Consider the following 13,259-nt stretch of genomic DNA (forward strand, 5'->3'; position numbering starts at 1 on the left):
CATTATACATCCAACACTAATTAACATAAAGTGACTTACCTTGTATTTGATAGGTCAATATGATGCATACATTAATTGTTTAGTAATTTGATTGGTTGCAAACTTACAGAACGCAATCATACTATCAGAGATATAACACACCGATTTTCATAATCGTCATTAATTTCCAAAGTATTATATTTGCACTCGATTAAGATAAAAGATGTCCATGAAGAGAAAGAGAGCGTCATATGACGTAAATTTTAAGCTCAAGGTTGTTGAGTATGCGAAATCGCACACCAACTGTGCTGCCGAGCGCGAGTTTGGCGTGACAGAAAAAATGGTTAGAGACGTTGGATGAGTCCAATAAAGGGCTAAAGAAGATGAGGACGGTGCTGGCACCGTATGACGATTTGGATGCAAAGGTTCATGAGTGGATTATGAACCTTCGCACCAGTGGTTACATTGTGACGCGACCAGCAATCCGCCTGCGAGCGCTACAAATCGCGAAAGAGATGGATGTAAAGGACTTGAAAGCCTCTAGCGGGTCTTACGTTGACTGTAAAGTAACATCTTTTCATAAGTTTGTTATTGATTTAAAAAATTCAAATGAGTTTGACATGGGGTCCATTGGCAACATGGACGAGACCCCCATGTTTTTTTTTGCTGCCGGGGAACAGGACAGTGGATTTGAAGGGGGCCAAGACGGTGTCAGTCAAGACAACTGGCGTTGAAAAGTAGTACTTCACCGTCATACTGTCATGCCTAGCGGACGGCACTAAGCTGAAGCCGGCTATAGTGCTCAAACGTACAACCATGCCGAAGGAGAAGCTGCCTGCCGGCGTGGTCGTATACGTACAGCCCAAAGGATGGGTGGATGAATCGATTTTGAAGGACTGGCTGCGCGACGTATGGTTTACTCGCCCTGGCGCCTTGCTGAAGCGCAAGTCATTACTTGTATGGGACATGTTCCGGGCCCACCTTCTTGGGAGCGTGAAGGACCACCTAAAACAAAACAGGACTTACCAGATGGTCATTCCGGGAGGGTGCACGTCTCTCCTACAGCACCTACACGTGTGCCTGAATAAGCCTTTCAAGGTTAATATGAGGGAGCGGTGTAACAACTGGATGGTTTCCGGAACAAAGGAGTGAACAAAGGTGGGAAACCTGAAACGACCGGACATTGCCAGGGTGTGCCAGTGGATCATTGATTCATGGGAATCAATACCGGCGGCAATGGTAATGAAGTCGTTCCTGAAATGTGGCATCTCCAACAGCCTGGATGGCATGCAGGACAATGAACTGTTTGCCGATCTCGTCTAGTAGACGGCAAATGGAAAGGCTGGTGCCTGCGAGAGTGAGAGTGTTGTAAGTGAGATAGATGAATGTGAGGACGATGTTGGAGTGTATGATGACGGCGTGAACGAGCGAGAGTTTCTTGAACTGTTTGGAAACGATGATGACGATGAGGATTTTGATGGATTTTAGTTGAATGTTATGTTGTTATTGTATTGTTATCTCTTTATATCGTTTGTTTACGTATATGATCATGCTAAACTAATAAAAATGCTCTACAAATACAATTGATATAAAACAAATTCCGTCTTCTGTTGTTCTTGTTGTAGTTGCATTGTCAGCGTGCGATAATTAATAATACAATGATTATATTGTAAATATAAATAAATAAGTGTTATATATATCCATATATGTCGAGTACCGGCACCTGAAAAACAAAAATATTAATATACATATAAACCCGGCATTAAAATAGGTCAACGTAAATCAGTGAACGAATCCGATAACGAGCTTACTTGGTGTATTGTACTTACTTACAAAATGGCCGACCAACAAATTTTGACTCTTGACAATTTTTCTGATTTTCGTCCTTAAAAAATTGCCCGTCTTATAAGCGAGGCCAAGCAAAATACAGCCGATCTGGGACATAAAGTTAGGGTCTCGTCTTATAGTCAAACCGTCTTATAAGCGAAGACGTACGGTATAAACAAAAGCAAACAACTGTATCAAGCATTTTGTAAGAATTATGGCCCTTATTTCACTTAGAATATGCATATTATTGATAAATCTATGTAAAAGTTTGCGTACCACCTCAAATATTTTCAATGTCCCTTGACATATTGCTTTCATATTTTGCAAACTTCTTTACCAACATGTTCCCAATCTATAAACAAGAGCAGACAACTGTATCAAGCATTTTGTAAGAATTATGGCCCTTTTTTGTCTTAGTAACTGAATATTTTGTTAAATTTTGTGTTTATATCCACTTGACTTCTAAAGTATTAAAGCTATTGCTTTCAAACTTCAAATATTTTCTTACTATCATAAGGGTACTGTACCTGCAAAGTTCAATTTGACCTTGACCTTTGAATGACCTTGACTCTCAAGGTCAAGAGTTAAATTGCCATAACTTCTTTATTGATGATCAGATTTTATTAATACTTTGACAAAACAACACTTACCTGAATTCCACAATGGATTCCACCCTAACAATACCCCACGCCCCAACCCAGAATCCCTGCCCCTCCGCCCCAAAAAAAGAATAATATTTTTTTTCCTTTTTTTATTTTTGAAAGATCATCTAATAAATGACCACACCCACAGTATACCACCCTCTCAATCCCCCCACCCTAGCCCCCCCTCCCCCCCAAAAAAATAATTTGTTTTTTATTTTTGAAAGATCGTCTAATAAATGACCACACCCCACATTAAACCCCCCCCCCCCCTCAACCCCACCTCACCCAACCCAAAAAGAATATTTTTTTCTTTGAAACATGGTTAAAAAAAAATAAAAAAAAATTATTTACTTTGTTTTTGAAGGACCGTCCAAACTTCCCACCCAAGCTATTGCTATCAAACTTGAAATAAAATCTTATTAGTTTGTTTTATGTCTTTACAAATGTTTAATAGAGTGTTGAAAATATACCTGAACTTTTACCTTGACCTTATTGAAGAATTTGAACAATTACCCCATGATGGCTTACGTTACACTGTCAAGCACTCGAATAGTCAAGCGCACTGTCCTCTGACAGCTCTTGTTTTATTTCAAAAGTTTTGTACAATATACATATACAACACCTTGCATATTTTTCATTCTTAAGTTACACATGTATGTTTTATTGTGCAGACTGCCCAGGCTGCAAGATGCGGTACAGTCTGGCCAAGGGTGGCTGCATGCACTTCACGTGCCCCCAGTGTGGATTCCAGTTCTGTAGTGGCTGTCAGCAGGCGTTCCACAAGGATGGGGTAGGCTTCTTTTTAGTGCTAAACCGTCTCCTATTGAGACACACTCTGGGAAAACTGGTCTTAATGCATGTGCGTTAAGTGTCTTCCCAGATAAGCCCATGCAGTCTCTTAAAAATGAAAATCCACTTAGGCAAAAATAGTTGAGCCCGATTAGCTTGTAAGGACTTCACAGGCTAATGTTGGACGACATACATTAAGCCCAATTTTCCCATAATGAGGCTGTATTACCTGAAAGCCTAAAAAAAACAGTTCAAAAGGTTTTCAGTCAACCTTAGCTTTAATATATTTTTCATGTTCCCCAAACAACCTACAATTGTAGACTGAAAATATGCATTATTATTAATAAACGTGTGTTTCCAGTGCCAATTCATAATATATCTCTACCTCAAGTATGCAACAGTTACATCTGTAAACTGAAACTAGTCTTTATTAAGCACATTTGATTTACGCTTTTTAATGGACACCTTGCTCTTAATTAGCGAGGCTGTTTTCTGAGGAAACCCGAGCTATTGTCATAGCCAGCTCGTCGTCTGACGTCCGCCGTAGGCGTCGTGCTAAAACCTTAACATCGGCCATAACTTTTTAAATATTGAAGATAGCACCTTGATATTTGGCATGCATGTGTATCTCATGGAGCTGCACATTTTGAGTGTTAAAATTTCACGTTGAACATCATCCTTCAAAGTCAAGGGTCGAAAAAACAAAGTCAAGGAAATTAACAAGCTTTAAATGGACATAGTTATCTGACCTGCCCAGGTATATATTTTTGTTAAATAAATCAAAGCGGCGCAGTAGGTGGCATTGTGTTTCTGACAAACACATTGTGGTAAAAGGTCAAGGTCATGGTCATCCTTTACGGTCTACGGTAAAAAATTCAAACTCAAGGGAATTAATTAGCTTGAAAAAGGGAGATAACAAGTCAATATTGAACATAGCCACTTTATATATTTGGCATGCATGTGTATCTCATGGAGCTGCACATTTCGAGTGGTCAATCACAGTCACGGTAGTGGCTTTTAATTATTTGCTACTAAAAATAGAGATTTGTTAGAGACAATTATTTTCAAGGGAAGTAATTTATATAATTATAAATCTCATATTATATATTTCCTTACCAAGAATTGAAGTTCTTTTCACAGTTACTGTACAGATTTATTATTTTGATTATTTATAACTCAAATAATTGATTTGTCAAAGTTTTTTTTAAAGGATGTAATTATAATTTCTTTGATGTTCATTACATACCTGTGGACTTATGTCCATAGATACATGATCGACTCTGGCTATGATCTCTTTTAAACCACAGGCCTTGGTTGTCAGTAATGTCTGACATTGTCATAATTGACTGTGAGACCCTCCCCCTCCCCTCCCCCCGGTTGGATTGGACAAAATTCAAGGGAAGTAATAAGCTTTAAAGGGAGATGATTTCTATACCTGCCAAATGATAGCGGCGCATAGGGGGCATTGTGTTTCTGACAAACACATCTCTTGATATAATTATAATTTCTTACCTGTTCTAATTTGTGAGTGCTAGTTTTCTTTAAATACCAGTGGACTTATGTCCATACATACATGATGAACTCTGGCTATGATCTCTTTGATAAACCACAGGCCTTGGTTGTCAGTAATGTCTGACTTGGTCATTTTTAACTGTCTACAGACCCCCCCCCCCCCCCCCCGATTGGATTGGACAAAATGCAAGGGAAGTAATAAAGCTTTAAAGGGAGATGATGTCTATACCTGCCAAATGATAAATAGAAATTTGCTTTCAAAGTGGCGCAATAGGGGGAATTGTGTTTCTGACAATCACATCTCTTGTTGGGTCACTAGGTCAAAGGTCAAGGTCACTGTGACCTCTAAAAAAAATAATTCTGACAAGCTTTCGCAGCCGAGCGTGGCAGCCGTTATGTGGTGCTCTTGTTTTAAATAAACAATAACCATGTTTTTTGCTAGACTTGCAAGTTGCTGAGATCATGCCAAGCAAAGGGCCTTCACTGCCATCACCCTCGCGATTGCTTCTACTATCTCCGTGACAACGATGTACCCCAGCTGCAGAAACTCCTCAAGGTATTACAGTTAAACAGAGTTTAATGCATGTGCGTAAGTGTCGTCCTTGAATAGCCTAGCCTGAGCACAGGCGAATCAGGGACAACATTTTACGCCTAGATTAAATAACAGAGGTATAACAGATGGTGCTGTATAAGTCAGTGCTGCATTTTCCACCAGACAATGACTGTTTTTGTTTGAAATATAATTGAGCCTATCTCTGGGAAATATGTCTGTGCAATCTGCACAGGCCAATGAGGGACAACAATTTCTACTTTATTTGAATTTGATTTAAAGGAAGTCTTTTTATGAGCGAAAATCCAGTGTAGGTTGAATGTTTTGTCCCAGATTACCCTGTGCAGACTTCACAAGCTAATCTGGGACAAGATTTTACGCATATGCATTAAGCCTAGTTTTCTCAGAGCTAGGCTCATTCTATCTTAACACATGCCCTTAACTATAATCTGGTGTGTGTGTTCTAGAACCACAAGGTTGCGTTCAACACTGACCCCCCAGAGACGCAGGCAGACCGGGCTCACTGCTTTGTGATGGAGCAGAAAGAGAGTGGAGTTCAGAAGAAGGACGAGGCATGCGGCAATGAGACTTCACCGGGCATGGCGGGACTTTGCAGGTCAGACTGGCAACCTATGTTCCAGCTAAAAATGTTGACACGTTTGTTGTCCCTTTTAAAACCTATTTAAATTAAAGACCTTTCTTAAAAGATTCATGTGGAAGCCTGTGCAACAGTATCTATTCACTGGCAAATATGAATAAGAATTAGGTCAATGTCGAAGATAAAAATAAGATCAAGTGATGTTAGATTTGGATCCAAAGCGTTGTAGAAAGTGGTATTAATCTTGTTGTGTGTTTACCATTTGCCAGCTTTCAAAGGTCAAGGTTACACTTAGAGGTCAAAGTCAAAGAGGTTGCTGTTAGCTTGACCAGAATGTAACTTTGTCATTCATCATGCATTAAAAAAAATAAATCCTTAAATGACCCCTATGAGGATATGTTATATCCGGAGTAACACCCGTTTCCGACCTTCTTGGTCAAAGTCACATTTAGAGGTCAAGGGTCAAATAAGGCTATGCAATAACTTCAATATTCAATCAGCCATTTTTAGCTTGCCTGAGTACAATGTCATGGTGAGCTTTTGTGATCGCCTTTTGTTAATCGTCCTTTGTGCGGCATCATCATAAGCCGTGTTAACACTCTAGAGGCCACATTTATTGTCCAATCTTCATGAAACTTGGTCAGAAGATTTTTGTCCCAATAATATCTGGGATGAGTTCGAAAATGGTTCCTGTTGGTAAAAAAACATGACCCCAAAGGGGCGGGGCCTTTTTCCTTAAATGGCTAAAGTAAAACCTTGTTAACACTTTAGAGACCACATTTGTTGTCCAATCTTCATAAACATTGGACAGAAGATTTGTCCAATGATATCTGGGCAAGTTCGAAAATGGCTGTGGTTGATTGAAAAACATGGCAGCCTTTAGTAAAACCCTGTAAATAATTAGAGGCCACATTTATTGTCCCATTTTCATGAAACTTGGTCAGAATATTTGTCTCAATTAATCTTGGATGAGTTCTGTTTGGTAGAAATACATGGCTGCCAGGGGGTGGGGCATTTTTTGCCTTATATGGCTATAGTAAAACCTTGTTAACACTCTATAAATCACATTTATTGTCCAATCTTTATGAAACTTAAACAGAACATTTGCTCTAATGATATCTTGGATTAGTTAGACAATGGTTCAGGTTAGTTGAAAAAAATGACCACTAGAGAGTGAGGCATTTTTCATTATATGGTCACAATTGTTGTCCAGTCTTTATTGAACTTGGTCAGAACATTTTTTTTTGTAATAATATCTTGGATTAGTTTGAAAATGGTTCCAGTCTGTTGAAAAGCATGGCCGCAACAGGGCGGGGCTTTTTTCCTTATATGGCTATAGTGATACATTGTTTACACTCCAAAAGTCACATTTACAGTTCAATATTCATGAAACTTGGTCAGAACATTTGTTCTTATGATATCTTGGGCTGCATAGAACAGGTCAGTTCCTTTGTGTCTCAGGGAAGCGACTTTGGGCCTTTCAGGCCCTCTTGTTTAATTAATGACCACATAAGTCCACCATGAGACATAAGTCCACCATGAGAAGAGGATGTGTCAATGTTGCATCTGTTTTGGAAGTAGGAACCTCAAAGTCAAAGTAAAACTAGTTTAAGGTCAATTGTTATTTAATCAAGGTTTTCCACAAATATTAACCATGTTGAGAAGATGTGTCTTTCAAGGTCACACTAAAGTCTAAAGGTCAAACATGTTAATGATGCAGTTTGTTAAATAATTACAATATGAAATTGACAACTGATGTGATATGTGTTCCACAGGCATCTAGCTTATGATGTAAAAATGTAAATTTGCAATTTTTATAATCCTAAATGGTTAATTGCAAAAGTAACCCTGTGGTATACCTTGCCATTTTCAGTAACCACTATAAGGAGTACCTGGTGAGTCTAATCAACAAGAACAAGATCGATCCCATTGAGATCATGGACATGGATGCTCTCAAGATCCTGATCGAGAGAGACGAGAAACAGATGCCGCCCCTCAACAAGAACGAGACCGAGGCTGCATATAGAAAACGAATTGAGAAGGTTTGTCTGCTCTTTGCTATTCAGTGATCTTAAAAGCAAATGTCATAATGCACATGTTTCACCAGTTCAATCTTTGTTTTGCGCTATTTTAGTTAGATATTATTTTATTTGTATTGTTAGATTTCAGTACAAAAACTAAAATATTCATTATTAAAGTATTTTGATTCATGAAGGTCAGTGTCTATGGTGAGCAATATTTATGAGTAGTGTCATGCGAAAATGCACTTATGACATATTAATCTCCATGCAGAGTTGTTGTTCCTTGCTCTCACATACAACCTCTGCCATTACAAGACAATCCTTCCAGATTTGGTAGGATTTTATTTTTGTGTTTAAGTATGAAAGTATGAAAAGTCATTTCGTTTTCTTTTATATTTTGAAAATAGTGTATACGTTTCAGTTCATACTAAAAATAACCTAAATTAAAAAAAAGTAAAAATAACAATGGTAAAATGATTTACCACGGAGGTTGATGCCATATATGGCAAAATGGGGCAGTCTTGTCAGGAGCTTCACTGTCTGCTTATGAGATCACGAAACTTAACTTGATATCAAACACACTTTACAGGCTGATTCATGACATTGGATCACAATCCATCCTGGTCAGAGAGTAGATCTTATTTCATTAAAACAAAAAATACCATAAAAGCATAGAATGTCATCATAGATAATCTGGAACACAGCACTCATTGCTTTCTGGTGACAGTTCATGCTGCTGTATTAAGCAAGATTTTCTCACAACATGATGCAATCAATGCCTGTACGTTTGGACTTTGGTACATAGTTTGTGTATATATAAACAATAGTGTATTAACTTGTGTTCAAGCTATACGAACACTTTGTGGAACACTTAAAAGCAAGTCATTCCGATTAAATTATCAATTCATCAAATAGCAAGATTTGGTTGGAATGATGTTTCTATATGTATGACAAGACCAAATCTTGCAATTTATAAAACAAATTATCTTTAATGGTTTTGATTACCTTCAAATGCGTTTACCAATCAGTTTCTTTGACAATATTTCAAATTCCAGCGAGTGTCTGTAGTTGTTTCTTCTTCAAACGCCACATACATATTTTGCAAAATGAAAGAATGTACTTTCTAGCTATTTTGCTTTTGATTTCAACATAATTTAGAATTCCAATATTACCAAATATGAGTTCCTGTTTTCAAAGGTTGGCCTGGTTATCCAGTTTGTTGAACTTTAGTCTGGCAATCTGGGGTTGTCTGTAACTTATTAAGCCTCGTCCTGGTTAAACTAGGTTTAATGCATGGGCATGAAATGTTGAAATACTATTTAACATCTGTATTTACTCCACGACTGATAAAAGGAGAGGCTTGATCAGGTAAGATTACAGACGAATTTTGGAGAGGTAAGTTGACTGCCATTATAGAACTGAAGTACACATGTACTGTTAAATATGCTGAAAAATCACTGCAGACATACTCATGTTCAATGTTTGAATGGTTTTCTATTATTTTCAGTTCATCAAGGATAAATTGAAGTTGCACAGATAACGTGGTGTGGTGTAACCAATAAACGGTAAATGTGGTTATGTGTAACCCATGCTCAGATTACATGGTGTGGTGTAAACAGTGCACAGTTAATGTGGTGGCATGAAACCAGTGCATATATAAACAGGTGACGTGTAACCAGTGTTTTTAACCAGGTTTTTAACCAGGTTTTCCGAAGGAAAAAACTGGTTATTAGATTGGCGAATGCGGGCGGGCTGGCTGGCTGGCGGGCTGGCGGAATAAGCTTGTCCGGGCCATAACTATGTCGTTCATTGTCAGATTTTAAAATCATTTGGCACATTTGTTCACCATCATTGGACGGTGTGTCGCGCGAAATAATTACGTCGATATCTCCAAGGTCAAGGTCACACTTTGAGTTCAAAGGTCAAAAATGGCCATAAATGAGCTTGTCCGAGCCATAACTATGTCGTTCATCGTCAGATTTTAAAATCATTTGGCACATTTGTTCACCATCATTGGACGGTGTGTCGCGCGAAATAATTACGTCGATATCTCCAAGGTCAAGGTCACACTTTGAGTTCAAAGGTCAAAAATGGCCATAAATGAGCTTGTCCTGGCCATAACTATGTCATTCATTGTGAGATTTTAAAATCATTTGGCACATTTGTTCACCATCATGGGACGGTGTGTCCCACGAAAGAATCACGTCAATATCTCCAATGTCAAGGTCGCCACGACTAAAAATAGATTTAAAAAAAAAAAAAAACTTACAAAGGGGGTTAATTTTTTTTGGTCATTTCAAAGGTTCAGTTTGAGTTTTCTCCCTTTATCAGATTTTTTTTTCACAATGAAAACCTGGTTTTGTGACAATTTTGTCCCTTGTTGTTGATTGTTATGAAGAACATGCATTGCAGAATGATATGGTTAAAGAGTTGTTGTACAACATTATGTTCATGACTGAACATTATATTCTTTTCATTCCGGATATTTGATTAGGGTTTAAAGGGATCTTTTCACGCTTTGGTAAATTGACAAAATAGAAAAAAGTTGTTTCAGATTCGCAAATTTTCGTTTTAGTTATGATATTTGTGTGGAAACAGTAATACTGAACATTTATCATGGTCTAATATAGCCATTATATGCATCTTTTGACGATTTTAAAACCTAAAAATTATAAAGCGTTGCAACGCGAAACGATTGAATAATTTGGAGAGTTCTGTTTTTGTCGTTAAATTTTGTGAAACCACGAAGATTGCTTATATAAGGTATAAAATACGTCAAGTATGTGTACTTGGCGGAATAGCTCAGTAGGCTAAAGCGTTTTTACTTCAGGACTCTGGCAGGACTCAAGGGGTCACTGGTTCGAAACCTGGTCCGAGCAATGTTCTTTTCCTTTTTTTAATTTTATTCTTGATTTTTTACTGGAGCTTTTACGATCCAATGTTTACATTTATCGATATAAAGCATTTAATGAATAAGTTAAAAAATGCCAAATTCTGTGAAAAGGCCCCTTTAAGAACAAATGGTAACAACAGATTTTTTAGCCTTTTGTCAAATTTGTTAAAGGGAGACTAAGCGTGTGTTTCATTATCGTTTAAACCAAAGGAAATATATTGTGAACATTAACTGATTAAAAGTGTTTTTGATGATTTTTTTTGCATCTGAACATGCTTCTGTTTATGCAGGCTGTGCAACTTTGCATAATATACTTAATCCTCCTGTTCAAAAAGTGAATGTGATCTTATAATGCATGAAATTGCATTTTGTGAGATCATTTACATATGGGCTGCGCTCTGTGAAAAAGGGGTTTAATTCATGTGCGTAAAGTGTCATCCCAGATCAGAGAGGACACTTTCAGCTTTTATGATATTTTCTGTTTAAAGAAAGTCTCTTTGTAGCAATAACCCAGGTAAGGCGGAAAGTGTTGTACCAGATTAGCCTGTGCTGTAGCCACTGCACAGGCTAATCTGGTACGACATTTTACGCACATGGGCATTAAACCCCCTTTTCACAGAGTGGGGCTCATATTAAATATTTGTGAATCAACATGAATCAACATAGTTATATTACCAAAGATACGGAACTCAACACTTGTGAGCATATCATTGTAACATTACTTTGTTTAATGGTTGATGTCATTCTAAGTATTGGGGATGCATATTTGATTTAATGTAAATTACTATGAAATTACCCATGAATGTAATCATCTTTATGTTCGGGAATGACTATGAAATTACCCATGAATGTAATCATTATTATGTTTGGGAATGACTATGAAAATACCCATGAATGTAATCATTATTATGTTTGGGAATGACTATGAAAATACCCATGAATGTAATCTTTATTATGTTCGGGAATGACTATGAAAATACCCATGAATGTAATCTTTATTATGTTCGGGAATGACTATGAAAATACCCATGAATGTAATCTTTATTATGTTCGGGAATGACTATGAAAATACCCATGAATGTAATCATTATTATGTTTGGGAATGACTATGAAAATACCCATGAATGTAATTATTATTATGTTTGGGAATGACTATGAAAATACCCATGAATGTAATCTTTATTATGTTTGGGAATGACTATGAAAATACCCATGAATGTAATTATTATTATGTTTGGGAATGACTATGAAAATACCCATGAATGTAATTATTATTATGTTTGGGAATGACTATGAAAATACCCATGAATGTAATCTTTATTATGTTCGGGAATGACTATGAAAATACCCATGAATGTAATCTTTATTATGTTCGGGAATGACTATGAAAATACCCATGAATGTAATCATTATTATGTTTGGGAATGACTATGCAAATACCCATGAATGTAATTATTATTATGTTTGGGAATGACTATGAAAATACCCATGAATGTAATTATTATTATGTTTGGGAATGACTATAAAAATACCAATGAATGTAATCATCTTTATGTTCTAATGGATATAAAACAAAGTGTGCTGTTAAGTGGACGGTGATACTCTTTTCTATACCATAATCTTCTTTATACATGATTTAATGTGCTTTAATTGTAATGAAACATACAATGTCCATGTGCTATAAATGTGCTTTAAATGTAAATCATGTACAAAAAATTGGTGCTGTGCTTAACATTTGCATGAAAGCGTAAAGTGTTGTCTCTAATAAGCCTGTGCAGACTTCACAAGCTATTCTGAGACAATAGTTTACAAACATACATAAAGCCCTGTGCTCAAACATATTTAACTGAGCTGGCTCATGAACTGGTAGAGCCTTTTAAGAATCTATATTATCTTGTATGTTAATATATGTCAAATATTATAAGTTTCATATTTTTATTATTTTTGTTATTTGAAATGGCTGCTTTTTTTGTTCTATTATTGAAAACATTGTTTTGATTTTAAACCGTGTGTTAATGCATTTTATAAGTGTTGTTTGTTATGTAATCAGGAATTTTATTCCATATTGTGTTAAAAAAAATTAACTTAATTAAATACCAACATTATTTAACGACTTATTTGTTGTTGTGTTTCATTGTTAGATTTTAAAATCAGTATTGTTTTCAACACATATGTACAACACTCTGAGATAGAGCTGTAACGATTCGGCTCGATGCATCGAAAAACCGGTTCAACGCCGCCGATTCGATTTCGATACCAATACGGCCAATTTCGATTCGATTCACTGCAATCCCGATCGATCCGCATTTTAAACTTTACTTTTCAAATCTGTCGTCTAAACTTTCTTGTCATTCGTAATACGTCTTGTGATTGGTCAATAGCCAATATGGCATGCAATGAATGAATGAATAACATGCTGAGCATTACATCAGCCAGTAAAATGGCT

The 13,259-nt window shown here is 36.8% G+C and overlaps 1 protein-coding gene across 17 annotated transcripts in view; it reads left to right on the forward strand.

Moving 5' to 3' along the window:
• LOC127846658 (uncharacterized) overlaps positions 1-13,259 on the forward strand; it is a 195,282-nt gene that overhangs the window by 47,216 nt on the left and 134,807 nt on the right. For 7 of the 17 annotated variants that reach the window (XR_008033599.1, XM_052378100.1, XM_052378101.1 and 4 more), the window contains exon 20: positions 3,122-3,240. The exons of 3 other annotated variants lie outside the window; for them this stretch is intronic. Coding sequence is in view for 12 of the 14 variants with exons in the window: in XM_052378100.1 (XP_052234060.1) it covers positions 3,122-3,240 (119 nt within the window). In the remaining 2 variants the exon portion in view is untranslated. Of the gene's footprint in view, positions 1-3,121; positions 3,241-5,193; positions 5,308-5,768; positions 5,918-7,772; positions 7,942-9,427; positions 10,416-13,259 lie in introns of those variants that run through there. 7 more of the 17 variants (XM_052378107.1, XM_052378106.1, XM_052378108.1 and 4 more) reach the window with 5 other exon arrangements.

Source organism: Dreissena polymorpha, chromosome 9 (genome assembly GCF_020536995.1).
Source record: "Dreissena polymorpha isolate Duluth1 chromosome 9, UMN_Dpol_1.0, whole genome shotgun sequence".
In the NCBI taxonomy this organism is placed as follows: Eukaryota; Metazoa; Mollusca; class Bivalvia; order Myida; family Dreissenidae; genus Dreissena; species Dreissena polymorpha.